The sequence below is a fragment of the Narcine bancroftii genome, chromosome 10 (genome assembly GCF_036971445.1).
Source record: "Narcine bancroftii isolate sNarBan1 chromosome 10, sNarBan1.hap1, whole genome shotgun sequence".
Classification (NCBI taxonomy): domain Eukaryota; kingdom Metazoa; phylum Chordata; class Chondrichthyes; order Torpediniformes; family Narcinidae; genus Narcine; species Narcine bancroftii.
The window spans coordinates 8,912,848-8,939,515 of record NC_091478.1 but is presented as its reverse complement, the minus strand read 5'-3'; the positions used below and the strand labels follow the sequence as shown (position 1 = coordinate 8,939,515).

The window sequence follows — 26,668 nt, the reverse complement described above, 5'->3', positions numbered from 1 at the left end:
ATTTAGATTCTTAAATATCGTAAGAGTTTCTGCCTCCACCCACGCAGGAAATGTGTTCCAGATTCCAACCCACGTGTTGGGTAAAATGAACTTATATTTTCTTTTAAGATCCTACACATTTTATTTTGAATCAATCTCCTCGGGTTTGAAAAAAAAAATATTAAAAAAATCCCCTCAGGTTTTATGTACTCTGCTTTGGGGGAAAGTTTCTTATTTTCTACCTTATCCATCCACCTCAAAAATTTTGTGCACCTCAATTGGATTCTCCTCTTGCCCTCCTTCCCTCCAAGGGAACAGCCCCATCACAAACTACTCACTCTGCTCCTAAATTATATGGTGACTCTTCTCTGTATCTGATCCAAGTGCATTCAGATTCTTCCTACAAGTGTGGAGATGGGAAATGCATTCAATTCTCTGGCTGCTGACCAACAGTAAGCCAAGCACAGAAAAATGGGCTTTGTATGGATGGTGACAGAATCGTTAGCATGGACATTGTAGGCCAAAGGACTGTTTCTGAGCGTTGGAGGTTGATAATGTCACCCAGAAAATTCCCTATGACATAATCTATTGCCTCCACTTGCCTTCAAGTTGCAGAACCTCGTTCACTAGGTTATAGGCAGAATAAGGTCTGCATATGGCTAACCTACAGCAATGGGGTCCTTATGACAGAGGTCTTTGTAAACTCTAGCTGTGGAAAAACATATATCATGTGTATCATGAAGCATATTGTCATTGATTGACCACTTGTTAAGCCCAGTGCTGGACAGAAAGAAAAGTGTACAGCGACCAAGGATGTTTTTGCAATTTGGCCAATTACATGAACCATCAACAATGATGCACAATGTACACTAAAAGAGTTGACAGGAAGGTCCATGACACTGGACATTGTTCCCATTATTAAAAGTGAAATACTTGTGGCACTTGACCACCTTATGGAACAGCAACTCCATTTTTTTTGCCCCCCCCCCCCCACCAAAATTAAGATCATTGTCTCTTAACGTACTGAGTATAACTCGGGAATTTTTAAAAAATAAGCTGCTGGAGGACTTAGTTGGTCAGGCAGCATCTGTGGAAGCCAATGGGTGGACGACGTTTTGGGTCGAGACTCTGCATCTGCCCCTCAGGCGACTCCAGCTCAGAGGCTGGTTGTGTTCCAAGGGAGAAACCCTCCCCAACCAGAACCAGAATCCAGGTGCAAACCTCTGAGGTTCATTTACACCTAAATTTCTATTGTTACCGACTTAAGACAAAGACAGGTGCAGACATGAAAGAAAAGCCACAGAGGTGGTGTGGCTGAAATGATGTGAAAGAGCTAAATTCAATAGATAAACAGCAAAGACAATGTGCAAGGTTAGAAAGGAGGCGCAGATGTTTAATCATATGCCTTGCCTGCAATTGTCTAAAGTTGTCCAACACAAAGTTACAGATACTTTAATGTTTGCCTTATCATTCAGGGATGCTCGAGCCTTTCCTTCCAAAGAAATTGAACTGCAGTAACCATATTCAGAATACAGCTATAAGAGCAGGTCAGAGGCAATGAATCCTGCAACAAGTAAATAACCCCCTAACTTCCCAAAGCCTGCCCATCTACAAAGTTCATGTCAGGGGTGTGAGGGATGACTCTCCACTTCCCTGGATGAGTTCAACTTCAGCAATACTCTGCAAGCTCGACCCTATTACAGGACATAGCAGCCTGCTTGGTATTCATCCCCTCTACATCATTCACTCACTCCATCACCAATGCACAACAGCAGCAGGTCTTTACTTGTCAACAGGATATAGTGCAGCAACTCACCAAGACTCCGGCCCATGGCCTCCACCACCGAGATAGATAAAAGCTGCAAAGGCATGGAAACATCACAACCTGGAAGTTACCCACCATCTTAACCTGGAAAGCTATCACTTCCTGAAACTTTCTCCCTAATATCATTGTGGGTCCAACCCACACCTTGCAGTTCAAGAGGCAGCTCACCGCCACTTTCTCAAAAGCTATTAGGGATGAGCAATTAAATACTGGCTCAGCCTTTGAAGCCGACATTACAGAATCAAAACTGTCACACATGCTCCTGAGATTCGTCCCTTTTGCCAATGTAACGACCCTTTTTGTAGGCACTGCTCAGGAGCTTTAAAGATCTGCAATGTGTAAACACTTAGTGCTGTTGAATCTGGTTTGGGTAAATGGAAACAGAAGTCAGAACCTTAAGATGACTGATAGTCTTAAATTATCCAGCTTTCATTAATAGCAGAAAGAATAATGCAAACTTGGCAAAGTTATGAAACAAACCAGGACGAGCAGGTTTGGTGGAAGTAGGTTGAGGGATAAGGTGGGGAATCTGGTTACAGAGTTCCAGAATTTGGCTCGTTCCTACTTGAACTGATTCAAAAGGAAAAACAATCATATGTTGGCAGACTCTCTGTCTCCCACTGTTTTAAAATTTGCTGTGTCTGGTTATTTGGACTCATCTTGAAGTTGACCCCAGTGTACATGCTCAGCAACAGAATGACATCAGTATGTTAGAAACCACAGAAAATTACAGCACAGAAATCAGGCCATTTGGCCCTTCTAGTCTGTGCAGAAACATCATTCCTCTAGTCCCACTGACCTGTAGACCACTCCCACCCATGTATCTATCCAACGTATTCTTAAAAATTTAAGAGAGCCCACATTTATCACATCAGATAGCAGCTCATTCCAAACTCCCACCACTCTCCTCTAAACCTTTCACCATAAAGCCATGTCCACTCGTATTTATCTCTCCCATTCTAAGTGGAAAGAGCCTACTCACAGTGTCTATTCCCCTCATCATTTTGTCAACCTCTATCAAATCTCCCCTCATTCTTCTACGTTAGTCCCAACCTGTTTAATCTTTCCCTGTAACTCAACTCCTGAAGACCTAGAAACATCCTAGTAATCTTCTCTGCCCTCTTTTGATTTTACTGATATCCTTCCTATAGTTTGGCAACCAGAATTGCACAGAATATTCCAGATTTGGCCTCACCAATAACATTATACAACCTCATCATAACATCCCAACTCCTGTACTCATTACTTTGATTTATTAAGGCCAAGATGCCAAAAGCTTTCTTTACAACCCCATCTACATGTAATGCCACTTTCAGGGAATTATGTATCTGTATTCTCAGATCCCTTTGTTCCTCGGCACACCTCAGTGTCCTACCAATTTCTGTGTAAGTCCTACCTTAGTTAGTCCCTCCAAATGCAACACCATAAATTCGATCTGCCATTTTCTGGCCCATTTTTCCAGTTGGACCTGTGCAAGCTTTGAAAGGTGACCACAATGCCTCCAATCTTAGTGTTATCAGCAAACTTGTGTTCTATTCACTAATGTAATAAAACGTCTTATATAACCATATTGAAACATGAGATTTATTTTTCAAGCAAAGTCACAAGGATGGTAAGTTGATCATCTGTCTCATGCAAACCTTCCATTTGTCAGATATTACTGGGTTTCTGTGAGGTCAAATCAGTATTTTGCAAACATTTTGCCAAATCAAATCTTCAGAATTCAAGAGGGAATAAAACATCTACCGTTTCTACTCGTGCAATAGTTGAGTTTTGGGGATCGATTTTTCAGGTCAAATTTGTGGGCTTGAGTTTCACACAGATACTACTTTTGACTGCGGTAACTACCTACGTCGTTCAAGGTGTCGGGAGCTTGATTAGCCGGGGCATCTGGTGCACAGATGGGTGGGAATCTGGGATGAGGATCCATGGTCAGGGCATCAGAACCAAAAATAGGAGGCAGACCTTTACATGGGATTGACTATTAAGTAAGTGTATATGGTATATAAAATATATTTAACCAAATGGAGTGACATGCAATGCAAAATAATGCTTCTCACAGCAAACATCACACAATGCAAAAATCCAACCACGTCAACCTCAGAAATGCGGTGTGCAGAAAGTACTTCATAACATCCACCATCAACTATCTAAAACAACCCAGAGGACAAATAGGTAAACTGGTTAAGGCAGATGGGAAACTGGTCTTCTTTGGCTTTGTCAATAAAGACAAGGTCAGTGAGGTCACACTGGAATTGTACAACTTGTGTCACAAGAGGCTCAGATGCTGGAATCTGGAGCAAAAATACAAACTGTCAGAAGAATACGACAGGCTTAGTAGCATCCCTAGAGTGAAGGGAATCGTTGACCTTTCCGGTTGAGCAGCTGCAGCAGGACTGAGAGTGGAGAGAGGGGGATAACTAGTATGAAGAGGAGAGGGGAGAGAGTTTGGGGCTGGTTGGGGATAGGTGGACTGAGGAACTCAGGATGGGGGAAGGGTGGAGGAACTCATCCATTTTAATCATCATTTGCAACATTTCTTTCCTAGATCTCCATCTCAGGAGACAAATTCTCCACTGACAGTTTCTATAAAACCTAACGCCTTGCACAGCTACCTCGACCACACCTCTTCCACTCATCTCTTGCAAGGATGCCTTCCCTTTCTTCCAGTTCCTCTGTCTTGCCGCATCCGTTCTCAAGATTGGGCCTTCCGCTGCAGGACCTCTGAAATGTCCATCCTTTTCAGGAAACATGGTGTCCCTTTTACTGTTTTTTTTAAATTTAGACATACTGCACGGTAACAGGCCATTTTGGTCCATGGATCAGTGCCACCTAATTAACCTACAACCCCCAGTACAAAACCTGAGCCCCCAGGGAAAACCTGCGCAGCCATGGGGAAAATTTACAAACTCCTTACAAAATTCAAATCCAGTCCCGATTGCTGGCGCTGTAAAGGTGTTGTGCACTACACTAACCGTGCCGCTCTGTGGTTGCTGGAGCCCTTCTTTCTCATTTACTCTGCTCTCAGACTTGTGCTATCAATCTTCCCCATACCTGGTAGCCTGTGTGCTCTTGCAGAAGTCAACTCCACCTTCATCTCTCCTCCCCCATCCCTCCAAACACTCGGCTCCATTTGTCCATTTTTTTTTTCTCTCTTCTGCTTCCAGCCATCAGTCACCTGCCTCAGTCTCCCAACTCTGCCCCACCTCATCCACCAGTCAGTCATCGTTACTTCTTCACTCAGTCAACCCATCACCAACTGGCCCCTTCTCTATACTGGAGTATACACCTCTCAATTCCAATGCAGAGTTTCCAGACTGAAACTGTGACAATTCCTTCTCCCCCCCCCCCACCCCCACTGCTCAAACAACCCCCAGCACCAACCAACAAAGAGTCACTCTCCTTCTGGAGTTTAATAACATTGTTATAATCAATTCCCCAGCCACCACTGAAACTCTAGGGGTGAGGCAGCAGACCAGGTTCATCAATGACTGAAAATTTAATCAGATCAGCCATATACAGTAAACCTCCTGTTATCCAAATTCAAGCAACTGGTAGCCTCAAGCAACTGGCAAAAAAAAAGCAGAAAATAAATAGGTAAAAGATACAGAGGTTTAAAATTGCCACAACTCGCCATTAGTTTCCCAATCACGCAACACACAATCTCGAGCAACCAGAAAATCACACGGATACCATGGGGCTTGCTGTGAATTCAGTGACAGTGAGAGCATGAGAGATTCCCAGAGATTTATCTGCCAAATACTGAAAACCTTTCTATTCATGAGGCAGCACAAATCAGGTGCAAGATGGAATATTCTTCAGTTACCTGAATGCAGCAACTACAAGAAACTCCACACCATCCATTAAATAGCAGCCTGTTCAATCGGCATCTACTCCCAACACCTGCAACATTGCTTCTACAGCATTTGCCAAACTTGACCTCCATCACTCAAAACACAAGAACAGCATGCACCACACCACATAATCACCAAGTTAATCTCCAAGTCACACATCATTCAAACTCCAAAACATTTCACCAACCCTTCACATCACCAGGCCAAATTTCTTGGACTCCAGCCCAATGGAAGAACTTTTGCCACATAGACTTCAATTACGCAAGAAGGTGGGTCACTGGCATCGTGAAATATTACTGTGGCTGCACTGATGTTTATGACTACACAAGTGCCCAATGCTCCAGCCCTGTCACTCATTTTGTGGTTTCTATTGAAAGGGGTTTCAGAGAAAATCGGTGTTACAGAAATCACTGGAGTGTGAAATCTGGTCAATACTTAGCACCAAATAGGAGATTGAGGCAGCTGTAAAGGCAGGTGGCATCATCGAAGGTAAAAGGTATTTCAAAAGCTGGAGGAGGAATGAGCAGTTCAAAACAATGACAGAGATAAGAATTATATTTTAGATAAACCTTGGAATTCCAAAAATTTATTCCTTTTGTTAAGTCAACAAATCTGTACCAATGAGGTTTGAAATTAAAAACTCTCATATGTACACATTTAGGTTTAGGCACTTCTAACGGAGATCCTTGGGTCTGTAGTGTTAATTGTTTCTCTTTCAATAAATGTTGCCTGATCTGCTGAGCATTTCCAGTATGTTCTGGTTTTATCTCAGATTTCCTACAATCTTTTTACTTTCATCAATTTAAGCTGGTTTAGATATTTTTCTCATTGTTTTGCAATTTGCTTGACTGCCATTTAACAAAGGACGCACAACATTCATGCACATAGATCACAGGAAGCATTAAAATTCATTTCAGGGAGAAACGTAATAGAACAAACAAGAAAGTGACTCTACATGCGACATTAAAAACTTGTTTGAAAGAAAGAAGGGGCTGATGAAGGGGTTAACTGGCCACAAAACCTTGCATTCAGTGTGGTTCACATCAGATAAGAGGTTGTGCATGTCATTTTTGGATCAAGGCAAGATAAAGATAACTCGATAGATCGTTCCAATCTAAAACAAGAACCTATTTAATCTCCACAGGACTAGTCAGCTTCATTTCCACTGTCGCTAAGATTATGACAAACCCCATTCTGCTTCAATTACTTGTCTGAAATTATGAAGTACAGTGGCCCTCAGAATACTGAAACTTTATTTTAAAAATTCATAGTTGTTTACTCATCCAAGCAGATGTTGCTGGCAACCAGAGGCCCTGAAAGAATCTGGAGCAGAGTTGTTCCACTCAGGAAAATTTGGCAGTTATCAGAAGTTTGGATTTTTAAATCCTGTTTACTTCAACCATGACTTCAACCACAAATACACCTGTAGGCTCCAAAATCTTCTCTGTACCATGAGCTGGAAGTGTGAACCTCAGGACAAGTTTCCTCATCCTCTCTTCAGCGTGACAAGTGGGTCTGCATGCTGCTTTGTATAAAGCAGAATTTATTGTCATGAACACGTGCCACTAAATTCATTGTTTTCTTCTTCTTTGGCTTGGCTTCGCGGATGAAGATTTATGGAGGGGGTAAAAGTCCACGTCAGCTGCAGGCTCGTTTGTGGCTGACAAGTCCGAAATTCATTGTTTTACGGCAGTGTTAAAGGTGCAAATATTGTTATCAATCACATTTTTAAAAATAAATTAGTGCAAAAATGAGAAAAGTAAGGTAGTGTTTGTGGTTCATTGATTATATAGGAATCTGATGGCAAAGGGGAAGAAGCTGTTTTTGTACCATTGGGTGTTTGTCTTCAGGATCCTGTACCTTCTTCCTGAAAGTCGCAGTGAGAAGAGGGTATGGTCTGGGTGGTGAGGGTCCTTGATCATAGAGGCTACATTCTTCAGACAATGCTTCTTGTAGACGTCCTCGATGGAGTGAAGGCTGATGCCCATGATGGAGCTGGCTGAGTTCACAACTATAGTCTTTTCCTGTCCTGTGCATTGATACCTCCATACCAGACAGTGATGCAACCAATCAGATCAGCCATATACAGTGATTTCTACACCTGTAGAAAGTTACCAGAGTCTCTGGAGATAGACCGAATCTCCTCAAACTCTTCACAAAGTATAGCTGCTGGCGAGCTTTCTTCATGACTGCATCAACATGAACTTGAGATTCCTAGTTGTTCCCCAATCCAATTGCCGGTACCTACTCCCAGATCAAGATCAGGCAATGATTACTGCTCTAGTTTCCAACCAAACACTATGAAGGATGCCTGAGATTATAAACAGAAACCCCTGTTGATTTACTCATCCTTAAACATCTGATACCATCACATTCTTAACAGGCAGTCACACAGCAACTCAGCAAGATTTAAATTATTTCTGCAAATGATCAATAGACTGGGCCTTGTAGGAAAATGTCAGCTGTTCCATCCCATTTACCTCTTTAAATGGAAGCAAGTTTGTGATTCATGCTTATTTGCACACAAAGGTGGAATTCTGAACTTGCTGAGAGCTTCCTGCTGGAAAAATCTGCCCTAGGTCTCCACGTGGTCCAAGCAGAACCCAAACTTGATGAGAGTCTGCAGCACTTATGCTGGGAATCTACTCTTGGATCCTGTATGGAGTTCAAGAGCCCATTCATTGCCATTCATGTCCACCGACAGCTGGGTGCAAGTTAACCAAAATATAAGGCAAGTTGTTTATTAATTTTTGGTCTCTGTGGCATTGCTTTAATTATTTTAAAGTGTTTTTAAATCTTAGTAATTGTTGTCACATTTAATTATTAATATAATTGTGTGATAGTTTATGAAACCGATCCAAGAGTTTTACAGATCTGACAGATGGCTAATCAGAAGGGGCAGGCTTAACAATCTGTCAAGCATTTCTCCAGTAGTTTGTGGATGGGACTTGTTCTGGACCAATTACATCACTTAAGGCCATTGATAAGATCCAGGAAGCACCTAGCAAGTAAGAACGTGAAGTAAGTACAAGGCAACAGGGAATCTGAATGGTGAACCAAGAAGCTTAGGAGAGGACCAAATAGGTTTGGGAGGCCACAGCAGCGGACCAGCGAGGGGCTCGGCAGCCTAAGGACTCGCACCAGGTGGTAGGATGCTAGACAATGGCTTGTGAGAACCAGGTATCAGGACTGGGATTCGTGAGGATGCGAATGATGAGCAGGGCTCCCGAAGGGCCTCAGGCGCTGACAGCTTCCTAATCATATAGGGGGTTCAGATTCTGAAGCTGAGGAGGGTGATTTTGAATGCATGGAGCTTAGGTTCACAGCTAGAACGGACAGGAGGCCTTATGGCTAAGGAGGTGATGGGAGTGCAGAATGCATCAGGAGGTGGTGGAATCCACAGACACCAGATATCTTTGAAGGGAATCTCTTTTGCCTCTCTTTTTCTTCATATTGGCACTGGACAAATGGCAACTCAGAGTGTGCCTTTACAGGCAAACAAAAGTAAACACTTTCTGTGTATGTATGTACAAAACAGTAAAAGGGCCTTGAACAATCTTCATTCAAGCAGAACGTGCTAATGTGTCATTTACAATATGTCAATTACTTACCTTCACATTCTGAAAATTTCCAAAAGGAAAAATCAAAATGGCCTCTTCTTGAAAATTTTGGTTTTTTTTCAAAAACTTTCACCAACAGCAGGTGCAATAAGTCTTCCAAAACAATTTTCAGCCATAAGATTCAGTCTGACTGAATCAATTCTACTAATATCCCCCACTGAATGCCATGATTATTTGGAACTCCCGAAATGCACACCACATTTCCAAGGAACTGTACCAATGACAACTTCTGTTTATATTTAAAATCTCTGTGTTGGCCCCAATCTTCATCTGCCCTGGCCTACACGAGTACATGCACTTATTTTAAAAGTTCTTACCTGCTCTGCTCCATTTCAAAGCCAGTGATCATTATCCACCATCAGTTCCCCAACTCCCATAACTCTTTTGCCTGCTGGTCTTGTACCTAGCCTGAGTTTCTTTCCACGTGGCTTTACCTTTCACTTTTGCCTTGATTATTACCTCTTTGGTCATTAAATCTCTTCAGCACTGCACGCTTTTCCTTCTTTCCTCCACTCTCTCTCATTTCCTTTGGACATGGTCACTCTCTCACTTCTCTGGTGCAGCCTAATCTGCTAAGTATTTCCTGTATTTTGTAATTTTATTTAAGACAAGCCAGACTGCTTCAATTTTGTCAAAATAAAGGAGTCCTGATCTTCAGAGACACCCAGCGATGGGCCAAGCAGATTCTTGGCTTGATTCGGGGCCAAAGCTCCACAGATGTTTTCTGGCCAATAACCGCCACAGAAGGGTTTTAGTGAAATGTATGGTATTAGAAACCGGTTTTATAAATCTGAAGCTCAAAAGTCTGCAAATATTGTAGTCAAAACAAAAATGCTGGAGGATCTTAGCCGGTCTCGCAGGGTTCATCGGAGGTAAAGACATATTACCAAAGTTTTGGACTTTACCTCCTATGGACGCTGTGAGTTCCTCCAGCATTTTTGTGTATGAGAAAAGCTGAAAACTTTACAAGCTTTGAAGTCACGCTGATTTAAATGGTCATTTATGGTCCCAAGACGCTCACTCACAAACACTTGTGATGCCCGAAAACCTACAACACAATGCTCTTCAGCCCAATGTGTTGTCCTGGATGAAAAAAAACAGTTCTAATTTTTGCCTGCCAGCACTGGCTCCATAGAGCGCCAGGCTATGCCTCCACTGGCCATGAGGGTTCTTGCCTCTTCCACTCTCTTGGGCAGAGTGTTCCAGACCCAACCTGCCCTCTAGGTGGAAGATATTCTTCCTCAGTTCCTTTTACCAATGACTTCATGCTCACTGGTTTGGTTCCCCCTGACACATAGATCCAGCATAACCTCTATTAGGTCTCCCTTGAGCCTCCTCTGCTCCAAAATAACAACACCATTAATCCTGATAATGTCTTCTCAATCCTCCTCTGCAGCCTCCCGTGTTGACATCTTTCTCGAATGAGGTGATCAAGGTTCTTTTACAAAGAGAAGGCCACTAGTCCAACGCCCATACTGCAAAGAGAAAGGGAAGTATAGAGAGGGTCCCTTCTAAACTAGGCAATCCATAGATCCTGCCATCTGCCCCCACGATCCTACCTCCTGATCTCCCATAACCTCTGTAGCTGCACAACTTTCTGTCTCTTCCAGTGTCAGTGCATGAAGCCCTTCAGGAGCCCTGCTCATCATTATCCTGGTCCCAACACCTGGTTCTCTCGAGCCAGTCACCAGCAACCTGCGGCGAGTCTTTCAGCGGCCGGGTCCCGTGTTGGTCAGCTGCTGTGATCTCCTACCCTGTAGGGTCTTCCCTTAGGCCCCCTGGAGTGGCAAACTCCCACCCTGGAGTGACACACCAGTCTGGAACCCGCAACCCCAGTGCTCTGGGCTACCAAACATGGGCACCGCCATCTTGGGTTCAGATCTCCATGAGTTCTCCAATGTAAATATAAACCCCGTCAGCCTTGCTCTTTCTTTGGCTTGGCTTCGCGGACGAAGATTTATGGAGGGGGTAAAAAGTCCACGTCAGCTGCAGGCTCGTTTGTGGCTGACAAGTCCGATGCGGGACAGGCAGACACGATTGCAGCGGTTGCAAGGGAAAATTGGTTGGTTGGGGTTGGGTGTTGGGTTTTTCCTCCTTTGCCTTTTGTCAGTGAGGTGGGCTCTGCGGTCTTCTTCAAAGGAGGTTGCTGCCCGCCAAACTGTGAGGCGCCAAGATGTTTGAGGCGTTATCAGCCCACTGGCGGTGGTCAATGTGGCAGGCACCAAGAGATTTCTTTAGGCAGTCCTTGTACCTTTTCTTTGGTGCACCTCTGTCACGGTGGCCAGTGGAGAGCTCGCCATATAACACGATCTTGGGAAGGCGATGGTCCTCCATTCTGGAGACGTGACCCATCCAGCGCAGCTGGATCTTCAGCAGCATGGACTCGACGCTGTCGACCTCTGCCATCTCGAGTACTTCGACGTTAGGGGTGTAAGCGCTCCAATGGATGTTGAGGATGGAGCGGAGACAACGCTGGTGGAAGCGTTCTAGGAGCCGTAGGTGGTGCCGGTAGAGGACCCATGATTCGGAGCCGAACAGGAGTGTGGGTATGACAACGGCTCTGTATACGCTTATCTTTGTGAGGTTTTTCAGTTGGTTGTTTTTCCAGACTCTTTTGTGTAGTCTTCCAAAGGCGCTATTTGCCTTGGCGAGTCTGTTGTCTATCTCATTGTCGATCCTTGCATCTGATGAAATGGTGCAGCCGAGATAGGTAAACTGGTTGACCGTTTTGAGTTTTGTGTGCCCGATGGAGATGTGGGGGGGCTGGTAGTCATGGTGGGGAGCTGGCTGATGGAGGACCTCAGTTTTTTCCAGGCCAAACATTTTGGCAGTTTCCGCAAAGCAGGACGTCAAGCGCTTTGCTCTACAGGCAGTTTAAACCTGTACAGGGCCGTTGGGAAGGGCAGCCAGGCAGTAGGATCCCACGGTGCTGAGCTGGAAAATTTGTCTCCTCTCCTCCCAAGTCCACACCAACAGCACTGGACAAGAGCTGGAAGACCATGCAAAACACCATGTACCACCCAAATGATGGTCTAATTGGTGTTGATTCCAATTCTTGCATTATCTCCTTGTTTTTATTTATAATCAATGCCTCATAATAAAGGAGGGCATCCTATTTGCCTTTTTAACCATTGTATTCATCCTGGAACCTTTAAGGATCTGTGGACATTAACTCCAAGGTCCTTTTGTTCCTCCATTGATTTTCTCACGCTGCACTTTCCCAAATGCTTTATCTTGTATTCTCTAAATTAATTTCCATTTGCAACTTTTCTGTCTACCTGACTCCTCAATGTCATTCAAAGAGGCATTTTTTATATATCTACAAATCTCATTATTATGCCCCAATATTTAAGGTTAATCCACTCTTTTAAAAACACTCCGTATTAGAGCTGTTCCCACAGGGTGCACATCAGCAGAGCTAATCAGCTCATGATTTTTAAAATGAGGCACAAATTTAACCTTAGCCCTTAATCCTGTAATCTTGCAGAAGGTGGTGCAACAAACGGTCTGATTTTCCCACAATGGGTGGACTTCTGTGCTTCCCACTTCAAAGATTTTGGTTTTGTGACTGGATTACTCCCAGTGCGAATGGACAAGGTCAAGGCAGTTCCTTCAGCCTAAGGAACTTGAATCCTTCACCTCGCTGCTAATTTAGAGCAGCCACAGATGGAACTGACGGCAGATTATCTGCCCACACTTCTGACTTGACATAATGAGAGAGAAAAAAGTTTAAATATGCAAATAGAGAGGCACAGGATGCAAAAATGCATATACTTACCAAGTCCCAAATGCATCAAATACAGGAGAGATGTTCTGGAGTTAAACTACATAAACATATCCTGGGTGAGCTCAAAACCCCTGACTGATAATGGAACAAGGAGTCTCTCTTCACACACACTGTCTGCAACCCTGTTCTGAAGTATTTCAGACCTTAGCCATCATCTCTGCCAAGATGCCTTAAGAATGCAAAGAACTCCACATCAGAAACAAAAATTATGCAAACTTCAACTGTGAACCAGAAGAGCACAAAGAAACAGGTTACACCAGTGAAACAGATTGAGAGAGATAGTGGCATGGAAAATGTTGAACAAAGATAAGATCTTCTACGCACCATTTATCCCAACCCTGTGCACGTTGATATCAATAAAAGCACACAGAAAATGTGCAGCATGGACTCGACGCTGTACAATTCAAATGGTTATAAAGGTACTTTTTTGTGAGGTTTTTCAGTTGGTTGTTTTTCCAGACTCTTTTGTGTAGTCTTCCAAAGGCGCTATTTGCCTTGGCGAGTCTGTTGTCTATCTCATTGTCGATCCTTGCATCTGATGAAATGGTGCAGCCGAGATAGGTAAACTGGTTGACCGTTTTGAGTTTTGTGTGCCCGATGGAGATGTGGGGGGGCTGGTAGTCATGGTGGGGAGCTGGCTGATGGAGGACCTCAGTTTTCTTCAGGCTGACTTCCAGGCCAAACATTTTGGCAGTTTCCGCATAGCAGGACGTCAAGCGCTGAAGAGCTGGCTCTGAATGGGCAACTAAAGCGGCATCGTCTGCAAAGAGTAGTTCACGGACAAGTTGCTCTTGTGTCTTGGTGTGAGCTTGCAGGCGCCTCAGATTGAAGAGACTGCCATCCGTGCGGTACCGGATGTAAACAGCGTCTTCATTGTTGGGGTCTTTCATGGCTTGGTTCAGCATCATGCTGAAGAAGATTGAAAAGAAGGTTGGTGCGAGAACACAGCCTTGCTTCACGCCATTGTTAATGGAGAAGGGTTCAGAGAGCTCATTGCTGTATCTGACCCGACCTTGTTGGTTTTCGTGCAGTTGGATAATCATGTTGAGGAACTTTGGGGGACATCCGATGCGCTCTAGTATTTGCCAAAGTCCTTTCCTGCTCACGGTGTCGAAGGCTTTGGTGAGGTCAACAAAGGTGATGTAGAGTCCTTTGTTTTGTTCTCTGCACTTTTCTTGGAGCTGTCTGAGGGCAAAGACCATGTCAGTAGTTCCTCTGTTTGAGCAAAAGCCGCACTGTGATTCTGGGAGAATATTCTCGGCGACACTAGGTATTATTCTATTTAGTAGAATCCTAGCGAAGATTTTGCCTGCAATGGAGAGCAACGTGATTCCCCTGTAGTTTGAGCAGTCTGATTTCTCGCCTTTGTTTTTATACAGGGTGATGATGGTGGCATCACGAAGATCCTGAGGCAGTTTTCCTTGGTCCCAACAAAGCTTGAAAAACTCATGCAGTTTGGCATGCAGAGTTTTGCCGCCAGCCTTCCAGACCTCTGGGGGGATTCCATCCATACCTGCTACTTTGCCACTTTTCAGTTGTTCGATTGCCTCACAAAGATAAGCGTATACAGAGCCGTTGTCATACCCACACTCCTGTTCGGCTCTGAATCATGGGTCCTCTACCGGCACCACCTACGGCTCCTAGAACGCTTCCACCAGCGTTGTCTCCGCTCCATCCTCAACATCCATTGGAGCGCTTTCATCCCTAACGTCGAAGTACTCGAGATCGCAGAGGTCGACAGCATCGAGTCCACGCTGCTGAAGATCCAGCTGCGCTGGATGGGTCACGTCTCCAGAATGGAGGACCATCGCCTTCCCAAGATCGTGTTATATGGCGAGCTCTCCACTGGCCACCGTGACAGAGGTGCACCAAAGAAAAGGTACAAGGACTGCCTAAAGAAATCTCTTGGTGCCTGCCCCATTGACCACCGCCAGTGGGCTGATAACGCCTCAAACCGTGCATCTTGGCGCCTCACAGTTCGGCGGGCAGCAACCTCCTTTGAAGAAGACCGCAGAGCCCACCTCACTGACAAAAGGCAAAGGAGGAAAAACCCAACACCCAACCCCAACCCACCAATTTTCCCTTGCAACCGCTGCAACCGTGTCTGCCTGTCCCGCATCGGACTTGTCAGCCACAAACGAGCCTGCAGCTGACGTGGACTTTTACCCCCTCCATAAATCTTCGTCCGCGAATCCAAGCCAAAGAAAGAAAGGTACTCAAAGTTACAACCAGAACTGCAGTAGTGTCAGAATGAGAGACAAGAGAGGTCTGACAATAAAAGATTTGTCGGTGTCATTGGTCTGCAGGGCATTACATAGCAGCCACTGGACCAGCTTCCCCACTTCTTCCAGAGCAGCTGCTACTGCTAATGCCTTGCAAAAATAACACAAGTTGGCAAACAAATGATGTGGAATGATAGCTACAGCAATGTGGTTTTATTAACAATTACAAGTGATCCACATTAACATTGGTGACACAAAGCAAATTATTGAAGATACTCAAATCTGAAATACAAATGAGATCATTCTGTAAAAAACAATGCTCAGTTGGAAGACCTATGGGTCTTAATCATGAGCACAGAACCACTGCTCTGCAGGGCTCAGAGATACCTTGATGAAGGGCTCAAGGCCAAAACATTTGTGATGTATTCTTATCTTTGCTATATAAAGTTTCTCCAGCATTGTGTTTTTATACCAACCATGGTATCTGCAGACTTTCGTGTTTTACTTCAACGTGTGCACAGTCAGAGGAAGAGGGTTGAGAAGCACCGAGTATTCAATGCTCTCAACTGTCTCTTCCAATCCTGCACTCATTGCTAAGCCCAGAAGAGGAGAGTGGATAGGATCGGGATCTGTGGCTTTCAACCTTTTTATTCCCCCATTCACATATACCACTTTATGCAATCCCTTACTAACCAGAGCACCATATAGGATGCCACAGATGCTCTGTAGTTAATAAGGAATTACTTAAGGTGTGTGAGTGGAGGGAAAAAAGTTTGAGGACCACTGGTCTAAATGCATACTGAGTTCAGATGCTTACTTTAACACCAGAGAGGCCTGATACATGAACACTGACCCCATCCACTGAAAAAGGGTCATCAACCTGTGGACAAAGGCAAGCAATTAAATTATTTTACTTCTTTTCATTGACATTTTAGGATTTTAAAGTCCTTAATTCAATTAATTTTTAATTTATCAAAACATTTTAATCCATTTGAAGAGGCTTTAAAATAGCACAATTAAAACTGTTAAAAAGGTTTTAACAATGAATGATGACCAGTGAACTATCAAGGACTATTGTTATCAGACTCACAGAGTGGACCTCTCAAAATAGGATTCCCCTGCCCTGTCTAAACATACTTTTCTCTATGTCCTGATAACACTATATCCTGCACTATTTCTGAATCAGAATTTATTGTCATGAACAAGTCACAAAATCCGGTGTTTTGTAGCAGCGTTGTACTGCAAACATTCATACAAAGTGAAAATTGATGGGCTGCAGATGCTGTGATTGTAGTAAACACACCGAAATGCTGGAGGAACCCAGCTGCACCCCCCTCCCCACAAAGCTACATCACCAACACTCTGGGCCTGACCCCCCCTCCCTCCCCAAGGAAAAACCAGAAAAACACAGAATCAGGACACACCAGAAAGTCTCAGAACTCAAACAATGGGGGTGGAATACATATTTGACTTATGTACCTTGCAGTTTTATTTTATTGCACTACCTGGTGTCCCCCAAGTATCGGTTAACTTACCTGGATAACAATCGCAACAAGATTTTTACCATATCTTGGTAGACATGACAATAAATGACTGAATTAAATTCTTGTCCATGCTTGTTGGATGCAATTATCGACCCTCCACATCTGGCAAATGTGCCAGTGGGTCAGGAGAATGAATGTGATCTGACTCTTTATTAAGGTGTCAAAGACTTTTCAGTACTTCTGATGAATAGTTTACTCTCTCCACAAGTGCCGTCTGACCTTGTATTGTTGCATTTAGAGAGGACTATAAAAATATGCTGCTGGCAACTTAAAACAATCTTCATGTGAAAGGCCGTTGAATAATTTACATTTAGTCATCACAGCGTTATAAAGCAAATCCAAGAAGGGCAAAGATGGAGAGGAATTTCATATCCGACAAATGGGTTGGATGAGATGATAAAATTTTAAATCATCTATTTCACTCTAAACCCACCCAGATCTACTTGTAATGGAAATGGGACAATGGGGACTACAAGCTAACATGTTCCCAGAGCAATTTGGGAATTTCAGTAATTTGTTGAACTTGTGTGGCTCACCATTTTCAATTTTTTAGCAAAAGCTAGCCGATTTCTGCAAACATCAGGAACCCCAGCAAGAGAACTGCCTTGTCCTGGAGGACACCTTCCATGCTCAATTTAACTGCTTCACTGACCTCCCAATGTCCTCCATCCTCTGGCCTCTAATTCTCCTTTACTCCTCCCTCTGCCTAACTTCCTGTCCGAAGCTCTTCTCCTACCACTCCTTTCCTTGCTGTAGCCTGTCATTAGCCCCTTTCACGCTTGCGACCCACAAAATCGACCGTTCAGTGTCCTGGGATAGGAATGGAGCTTTGGTTTTTCACATTTGACCACTCCTAACAGGGACAGTGAATGCTTTCACACTTGCAAGGTGCCATGCCCAGGGTTAGGACTGTTCTACCTTCTACCAGTGATGTCATGATGCATCAAGCGGTGGTGGACCTGCCCTAAATCCTGATCAATGTATTATGATCCTATATTTGATCAAAATTAATCATGCCTAATTATAACATAATTCAGCTTTATGTACAGCACAGTATGAGCCCATCAGCCCCTGTAGTTGTTCCAAACTACATGAAGTTTTATAAGGGACTGTGGGAAAGTGCTAGCATTAAATAGCATTCTTTGGCTTGGCTTCGCGGACGAAGATTTATGGAGGGGGTAAAAGTCCACGTCAGCTGCAGGCTCGTTTGTGGCTGACAAGTCCGATGCGGGACAGGCAGACACAGTGGGAGCGGCTGCAGGGGAAAATTGGTTGGTTGGGGTTGGGTGTTGGGTTTTTCCTCCTTTGCCTTTTGTCAGTGAGGTGGGCTCTGCGGTCTTCTTCAAAGGAGGTTGCTGCCCGCCAAATTGTGAGGCGCCAAGATGCATGGTTTGAGGCGATATCAGCCCACTGGCGGTGGTCAATGTGGCAGGCACCAAGAGATTTCTTTAGGCAGTCCTTGTACCTTTTCTTTGGTGCACCTCTGTCACGGTGGCCAGTGGAGAGCTCGCCATATAACACGATCTTGGGAAGGCGATGGTCCTCCATTCTGGAGACGTGACCCATCCAGCGCAGCTGGATCTTCAGCAGCGTGGACTCGATGCTGTCTACCTCTGCCATCTCGAGTACTTCGACGTTAGGGATGAAAGCATTAACAGACAATTTTTAAACAGTGTGGGAAAGTTTTTTGCACTTTAGTGTACAATTCATACAGTGTGGGAAAATTTGTAGCAGCATAGCAGACAATTTATAAAGACTATGGGGAAAAAATGATGGTGGACCTGCCCTCCCAGAATGCCATGGGGGTAAGAAAGGCCTATTTGCATGTCTGTATGTACGGAGCATTCATGGGGGGGGGGGGGTTTCTCTGCCACACGGCATGGTCTTTATAAATTGTGTGCTATAGCACTATCAATTTTCCAAAGCTGTTTAAAAATTGTCCACCATTGCTATTTATTTCCTTTTCCTCTCTCCCCCACTGCAACGTTCCCACAGCATTTCAATCTTTCCTTCCTTCACATTCCTGCACTCTCACAAAAACTTGTGTCATTTCAAACCCACAATGCAATTGTCCGTTTCACACTTGCATGATTGCAACGCTGGCGTCTGCAGATACCGGGGATTGTACTAGGGGTTGAGGGCATCAATCCCTGGTGTGAGATGATGTCATCTTCTGCCGGTGTTGGAGCTGATTTTGCTTTCACACTAGGCACTTTAAAGGTCGACTGGCCGTTAATTCCTGGGATTACTGGCAAGTGTGAAAGGGGCTATTGATGCCTGCCACTCCCGTTTGCACCATCGGCCACTATCTACAAGTCATCCTTCCACCCCCCACCTTCTTCACACCCACCGCCCCGCCATCCTACTTCCTCTCTTCTCAGTGTATCTCAATGTGTTGCTACAGTCTTCAACCAATAGCAATATGAATACACTAATTAGATCCTGACATTAAATTGACTTGGACTGGCAAGAACCCGATGACGTCAAGATTCAAAACTGGCTGTGCACAATGTCTAACTGTCATGTATTGAACATAGTACAGCCGCTGCCCTCTGATAAAAGGCATCATCACCTTTATAAAGAAGCACCAATAAGACTTACTCCAAAAAAAATCATTTAGCAAATGTTAATATAAATTTCCACAGTCTAACACGTCAAGTAATCAAAATCTGCTGGAAAGGTCAGCAGACAATTGGTTACACAATACTGCCCTATTTCTGTTTTTAACGATAAGGAGAGCCATATCTTTCCCCACAATGTTAATGAAAAGCTCTCATTGGGTGTATGTCTTCATGAGTTTTGTGCAGCTAACACTGAGTCAATAAAGTACATCAGTTGTGGAAACGCAAACACAAAAAATGAGCTAATTGACTGACTAGAACATCAAGCAGAAACTGGGAAAGAAACAAATCTACAATATTTTCGGGTAAAACATTATTGCTGAATGTTCCATCATTTCCAACTTTAAATTAAACCAATTGTTTCAAAGTGAGACACATTTCTATCCAGAGAACTACAGCCCATTATTAAACTTTTGATATTTCTAAGGATACCCTTCTTAGTAAAGAGTATATGATTACAGTGATATTTAAACTGCAGATAAACTAGAGTGAAGATCTACAGCAACTTAGCAAATAATTGCTTCAAGGAAATTCAGAGCTGGATCCTTTAGTAAACTTACAGTTGAAATCCAAGAATCAGTCTTAGTTTAATTTTCCACAGACTCTGTATGTCATTGGAAGAGCCACAATTTATTCCCCACCCACAACTGCCAGTGGGGGGGGGGGGGGGGGGGGGGGGGGGAGGGTGCAGTCCTTGTTGTAAATGAATTTCAATACTGCTTAAGAAAGATCTTAACAGATTGGTTCAACTGAGTAGATTAGGAGCACATTTCAAAAGGCAGTTAATCTACATGTCTTTCAATCTGTAATCGCATGCATAGGTCTACAAGGCAATGTGGGCAAATTTCCTTTCCTAAAAGACATTTTTGGCATTGGACCAAGTTTCTTATCTTCCAGAATATTCATACAAATTCCCCACGTCTTAGTGGTGAGGTGGGGAATGACCAGGTTCAGGACCTGGGGAATGACCAGCTGCTACCCCTCCACCATCAGACTCCTCAACAGCAAATTCAATCAGAGACTTATTTAAGGACTCTTGTGCATTTTATTGATTTTTTAAATTCTCTCTTTATTGCACAGACAGTTTATTATCTGTTTACAGTTTTTTATTTGAATACAGTTTTTTTTTAAATTACTAATTAGTGGTAATTCTGCCTCACCGCAGAAAAAAAGAATCTCAGGGTTGTATATATCATGTATGTAATCTGACTATAAATCTGAAATCTGATGCAGAGGCCACAGGCATTGAACATTATAGCAGAGTACAGGCCCTTCAGCCTTTGATATTGTGCTGACAATTATATTCCTACCAAAAAGCAATCTAAACCCTTCCTACCTTGTAACCTAATATTTTTTCTTTCATCCAGGTGTCTGTCTCAGAGTCTCTTAAATGCCCCTAATATTTCATCCCCCACCACCATCTCTGGCAAGACATTCCAAGCACCCACAACTGTCTGTATAAAACAACTTACCCCTGATGCCTCCCCTAAACTTTCCTGTTTTTTTTTAAAGACATATATCACGGTAACAGGTCATTTTGCCCACGAGTCCGTGCCAGCCAATTTAAACCCAATTAACCTACACCCCCAGTACATTTTGAACGGTGGGAGAAAACTGGAGCTCCTGGGAAAAACTCATGCAGACATGGGGAGAACGTACAAACTCCTTACAGACAGTGCGTGATTCACCCATTTTGTCTTCACTTCACTTTGTAGAGATGTCCCCTGGTGTTTGCTATTCCCACCCTGGGGGGAAAAAATGCTGACTAACAACCTTATCTATGACTCTCAGAATCTTGTAGACCTTCATCATTCCAAAGAGAAAAGTCCTCGCTCTGCTCACCTCATTTTTAGCCTCATTTTCCAATCCAAGCAACATCCTGGTGAAACTCCACTGCACCCCTCTCTATAGCTTTAGTGAGGTGACCAGAACTGGACACAAGTATAGTCTTACCCAAGATTTGTGGAGTTGAAATATGGCCTTTCAACTATCAAACTCAACCACCCTATTAATGAAGCCAGGTATCCCATAGGCTTTCTAAAATGCATGACAACCTTGAGAGATGTATGGATTTGGACTCCAAAACAGTCATGGATGACAGGCTATTACATATTGGCACAGTATCACATTCTGCAAGGTATTCCTCCACTTAATTCATGCATTCTGAGGCTGGCACAATCTAATGGGATATCAGTTACAGAAGCTCAAATTTTAGGTAACATGACAGTCAAGGGTTTTCCTTGCATCTAATTTCCATGAACTTTGGGCAGCTGCGCAATAATTTCTGGAGCTCTTCAAGAGATCTGATAACTTTCCTTTCATTCTGGTTAAGTTTAATTTTGGCACAAGTCCACAACAACATTTTGTGTCCTTCTTAATTATTACTAAACTCATCCAAAATCTGAGGCCAGAGGAATGACCTTGATCATTTAATATGGTTTTTGCCAGCATTGGTCCCTGCAGAGTTGAAGCCATTTTTTGTTCTGAAACTTGTAATTATAAAAAAGTTGAAGTCTCCCTCTGGGGAGAGTGAGCAAAAGTTTAATATTCCCAGCTTTATACTGCCTGGCTCCAGCCCTGCTCAAAATTCAGATTAGAAAGCAAGAGTCTGCCCATATAAGCAACGTTTGCAATAGTGTAAACAGAATAGTGGCATGGGAAAATTATCTGCAACTGGAAAACAAGGATTTTAGATTTATTAGTAACGATATTCCCCTTCTGGGTGGAAGCATGCATCCATTTGAAAAAAGTTCCTTGCCAAATTCCAAACTTCAATAGTTTGTGAATTATTTTGATTGCTGCAGTTATATTTTCCAGTTAAATGTTCATTTAACACTCCAAAGTATCTACCTGATTTATCTACCATTCAATCAGACTGATCAAAATTCTTTTATTTAAATTATATTCCCTTAAGATGGAAAAAAACCTTCTGTAGTTTGAGTCACATGTTTAGTTTTAACTGGAATTAAAATTAATGGAACACTAAAGTGACAATAAAATGAAACCCTTGTTTGTGTGTCTAAATATAAAATGGAAATGATGTTGAAAAATTAGTGACAGAAATGCAAGTTTCTGTAATGTTATGCAACTGCAATTGTATTTTTTTTATTGTTCAAACATACACACATTGCCTATAGGCAATTAGATCAATGCCAATATTTATGTTGCAAGTGGAATGCCGAGAGAAAACAGTGGCTACTGGATTATTGCCCTGTACTCATGGTGACGGATCAAGAATAGCTTGATTTTCAGAGTGTTCCGTCAAATTCTAATTGAAGTTACCAAAACAACAAAAGGCAAACGTGCGGAAATATACAAAAGCACATTAATAAGGTGAGAAACAAATTGGGTAATAAAAGAAACTTGGAATCCATTTATTATCTTTATTATCTTCAAATGTTATTATCTTCAAATTAATTAAATTAAATTATTTTGATTTTACATTCATTTAATGTACAATTTGGTTGATTTTTATTTAATTTTAATAATTTAGTTTCTATTCATTATTGTGGTTTCAATCAGTTTTACTTTGGCAGAAATGTAATGCAACCTATAATGTACAAACCATGTAATGTTTGTTAAGAGTTTTTCCAAATCAATGGCCATTATAATAAGATAATATGAAAAATAAACATTATTGTATTGATTAGAGTTTAAGCTTGTGCCAAAACATTTTTTGTACATGTTAGCCTGCCCATTAGCTGTGTACCTAAACCAGAGGTTATTAACTCAAGTCCTTGCGGGATCTACAAAACCTACAGATTTTTTTCCTCCCAACCAGCAAATAATTGTTTTTGATAAAGTCTATTTGTTTGCATTCTCACTCACTAAAGCCATGCAAGTATGAGAGCATTTACCATTAGGGTGCCATTGAGAGCATTTACCATTAGGGTGCCATTGAGAGCATTTACCATTAGGGTGCCATTGAGAGCATTTACCATTAGGGTGCTATTGAGAGCATTTACCATTAGGGTGCTATTGAGAGCATTTACCATTAGGGTGCTAACAATGTGCATAGCAAAAGGTGGTGAACAAGTGCTGCAAAACTGGGCCAACACAGTGTTGGCGGGACTCAGCGGGTCAGGTCCTATCTGGGGAAAGCACAGATGGGTGAGGCTTCAGGCTCCGCAATGAAGAGTTTTGGGCCCAAAATGCTGACTATTGCTTTCCATGGATGCTGTCCAACTTGCTGTGTTCCAACAGCACTTTGTGTATTGATCACGACTCTGGTTACTTCATTTATAAACTTGAAGCACAAAATGCCACAATGGACCAAAGTGCGTCTGACGTAGGAATTTGTCCGTGGAAAATGATATGGTGCAGAGGCCAATCAGGCCAATGCTCCAATTTTATTCACACTTCAGAGCAAATTAATGGGTGTGGACTTTTCAAAACAAAATTCACTTGTACCAAGCATGTTTTCTGGCGATTACTGTAGATTATCCAACCAACCTTTACCCAGAATTAGCATCTGGCAGAACTTTTAACCACATTGGTCTAAATCATGGTGCTGTTCTCTCACAGAAGAACCTGTATTTGATAATGCTGGAGGTTCAATCTGAATGTTAATTAAAGCTTCAGGCACATCTTTTCAGCAGTTGGTGAGAGAACTTCCAAAGAGCTTCAAGTGGAATGGATCCTGGTCACAGAAGCCTCAGCTGTTTTCACCAGGTTCCCTCTCAAAAGCAAATGTCCAAAAATGTCAGGGGAAAAGAAATCCAGCAGAAAGAACAAAGGGTCCGATGGTCATCAGAACAGAAAAGGAGTAAAAAAAAAATTGGAGAAAGGCATCGGAAAAAACACTAGCATTCATGAAGGCGCCAAGAAGATGCTTGTCAGAGGTAGAGAGTCCCGTGTGAATGCCCGTGCTTTGAGAATCCTGCGCTGCAGCCAAGTGCCCCCTTTGGGTTTGAATGCACAGTCACATTCAACAGAGAGTGAGAGAGGTTTAGCGTTTTGCCAGTTTATCTTGACTTCTCCAAGGTTAACTGCAAGCAAAAAGAAAAAGCCAGATGTGGCATTTCCCAGCAGAGAAGCCTGCAAAGTTTCCCTGGGCAAGGCTTCAAGACTGAGGGTGACCCTGAATTTTAGGATCAGTGAAGGTGTGCATTTGTTTGCTGTTTTGGTCTGCTAGCTATTTCCTCATAGAGCTATGTGGAAAGGTGGCACAAACTTCCACTATCCCTGAAACACTTCGTAATTTCTTCTTGGAACTTTAATTTTTAAAAACTGCTTTGGGGAACATTACTAATGTAGTTCCATTACAAAAAAAATAGAATGGCAGAAGCAAATGTCTAGGAGTCCATAATTTAAAAAGAAAACAATACCTGTAAGTTTCACTCACTGCCCATGAGGGCAGACACCCTTTGACATCTCTGGAGAAAGGTTCAAATTCCCCCATCATACCTTTCACCCATTTCCCTTTTCTGCTTGCTGCCAGACTTAATTAGCCTTTAACACAAAGGAGCAGGTGGGGACTCTCTGGGTGCCCAGTATCCACTAAAACAGGCTCAAGCAGAATCCAAGAAAGAACATTACATCAATGACTTCTTCCATTTCCGACCTGGAATACAAATATTGGTTTGACCAACACAATGAAAGAATATTGTGATAAATATTCAGCAGATCAAGAAGAATCTCTGGAGAAAAAAAAACCCCAAGTTAATACAGCATGGTTAGCATAGCAGTTAGAGCAACGCTGTTACAATGCCAGGTTCAAATGCTGCGCTGTCTGTAAGGAGTTTGTACGCTCTCCCAGTAGCTACATGGGTTTCCTCCGGGTGCTCCAGTTTCCTCCCACATACTGGTGGTTGTAGGTCAATGAGGCAGCATGAGCTCGTGGGCCAGAGGAGCCTGTAACCGTGCTGTGTGCCTAAATTTAAAAAGAGGGAAGGAAATGATCACGTCATGCATTCAGCTGTGCCCAGTTATTCCTGCTCCAATCCCATCCTTTATTTTTCCACTTGTCTCATTGCTACTACGTTAGTCTTGCATTATTGTGGCTTTCATTTCTTCATCTGTCCATTCAACCATTCTTTTGTAAATGACCTGTTCTTTCCTCACCTCCACCTCTTTCTCTATAAAATGGTTAAACTAGGTTAGAAGTTCTTTCATGGAGTGCTTTATCCAGGGAGATGGCCAGATGTACACAGTGACAGACGCTGAACAACGAAACAGCAGCTGCACAAAAAATCATTTGCCCACCTGAGATCCTGGACGATAGGGGTCATTTACACCATTGCGGGCTTTAACTGAGGCTTTGATGGTTGTTTCAGCATTAAAGGAATCTTCCCTTGCTCTCTCCACTTATGGAGAAGTATGGCAGGTGTTCGATGTTTCCTCCCACCCACCATCACCTTCTGCTCTGTCAAGTTTTCAGTCATTATTTTTATAATTTAGATGTACAACACAGTAACAGGGTAACCCACAAGCCCATGCCGCTCAAATTAACCTATTACCCACATTATGTTTTGAAGGATGAAAAGAAACTGGAACAGCTGGAATAAACCCACATGGACACGGGGAGGACATACAAACTATTTACAGACAGTGCTGGATTCCAACCCGGGTCACTGGCGCTGTAATAGCATCACTATATTAATAGCCAATAACTGAGCAAAAATTCTTCCTCTCTTCCCCATCCCGGTCTCCTTTCCTCCAGCTCTCCACCCCTCCCATTTCCATTCATAGAGTCATCCCCTCCCCCTATCTCTTCAGCTATTTTTGTTTGTGCCTTCCCACCCATATCCTCAGAACTTTGTACAGTACAGGCTCTTTGGCCCTCCACGTTATGCTGACCTACATATTCCTACCAAAAAACCTAAACTACGTGCTGGGATGTCCAATGCCACCTGGCCGCACCTCCCGTTGCTTCTCCAACCACATCACAGGGTGTCACAGACCACCCCAACTCTAGGCATTCTCCTCCCTGCAACCACCCTGATGTCCTGCTTCCACATCCTAGCTATCCACCACCAACCTGATCCACTTCAAACCTAAGAGCACACAAAATGATCAGTCAGAAGATGGAAGGCCATTTTTTGCAGGTTCGCTGAAAGAATGCGGGTGGTAAAGGACAGAAAATTCAATGTGGAAAGGAATGAGACAAGGAATTACAGTTGTAGGGAAGATAGCTCAAAGCTATGCCTGGAGACTGAAGCAGGGTGCAGGCAGTATTCATTTAAAATTCTTCAATTCTTTATTATTGTGGAACAGC

The 26,668-nt window shown here is 43.1% G+C and overlaps 1 protein-coding gene across 10 annotated transcripts in view; it reads right to left on the bottom strand.

Annotated features, from left to right (window-relative positions):
• fam53b (family with sequence similarity 53 member B) overlaps nt 1-26,668 on the bottom strand; it is a 112,900-nt gene that overhangs the window by 31,187 nt on the left and 55,045 nt on the right. Inside the window, exon 5 of one of the 10 annotated variants that reach the window (XM_069899743.1) lies at nt 22,912-25,324. The exons of the other annotated variants lie outside the window; for them this stretch is intronic. Within the exon in view, the coding sequence (XP_069755844.1) occupies nt 25,214-25,324 (111 nt within the window). The 3' untranslated portion in view covers nt 22,912-25,213. Of the gene's footprint in view, nt 1-22,911; nt 25,325-26,668 lie in introns of those variants that run through there. 10 annotated transcript variants of the gene reach the window in all.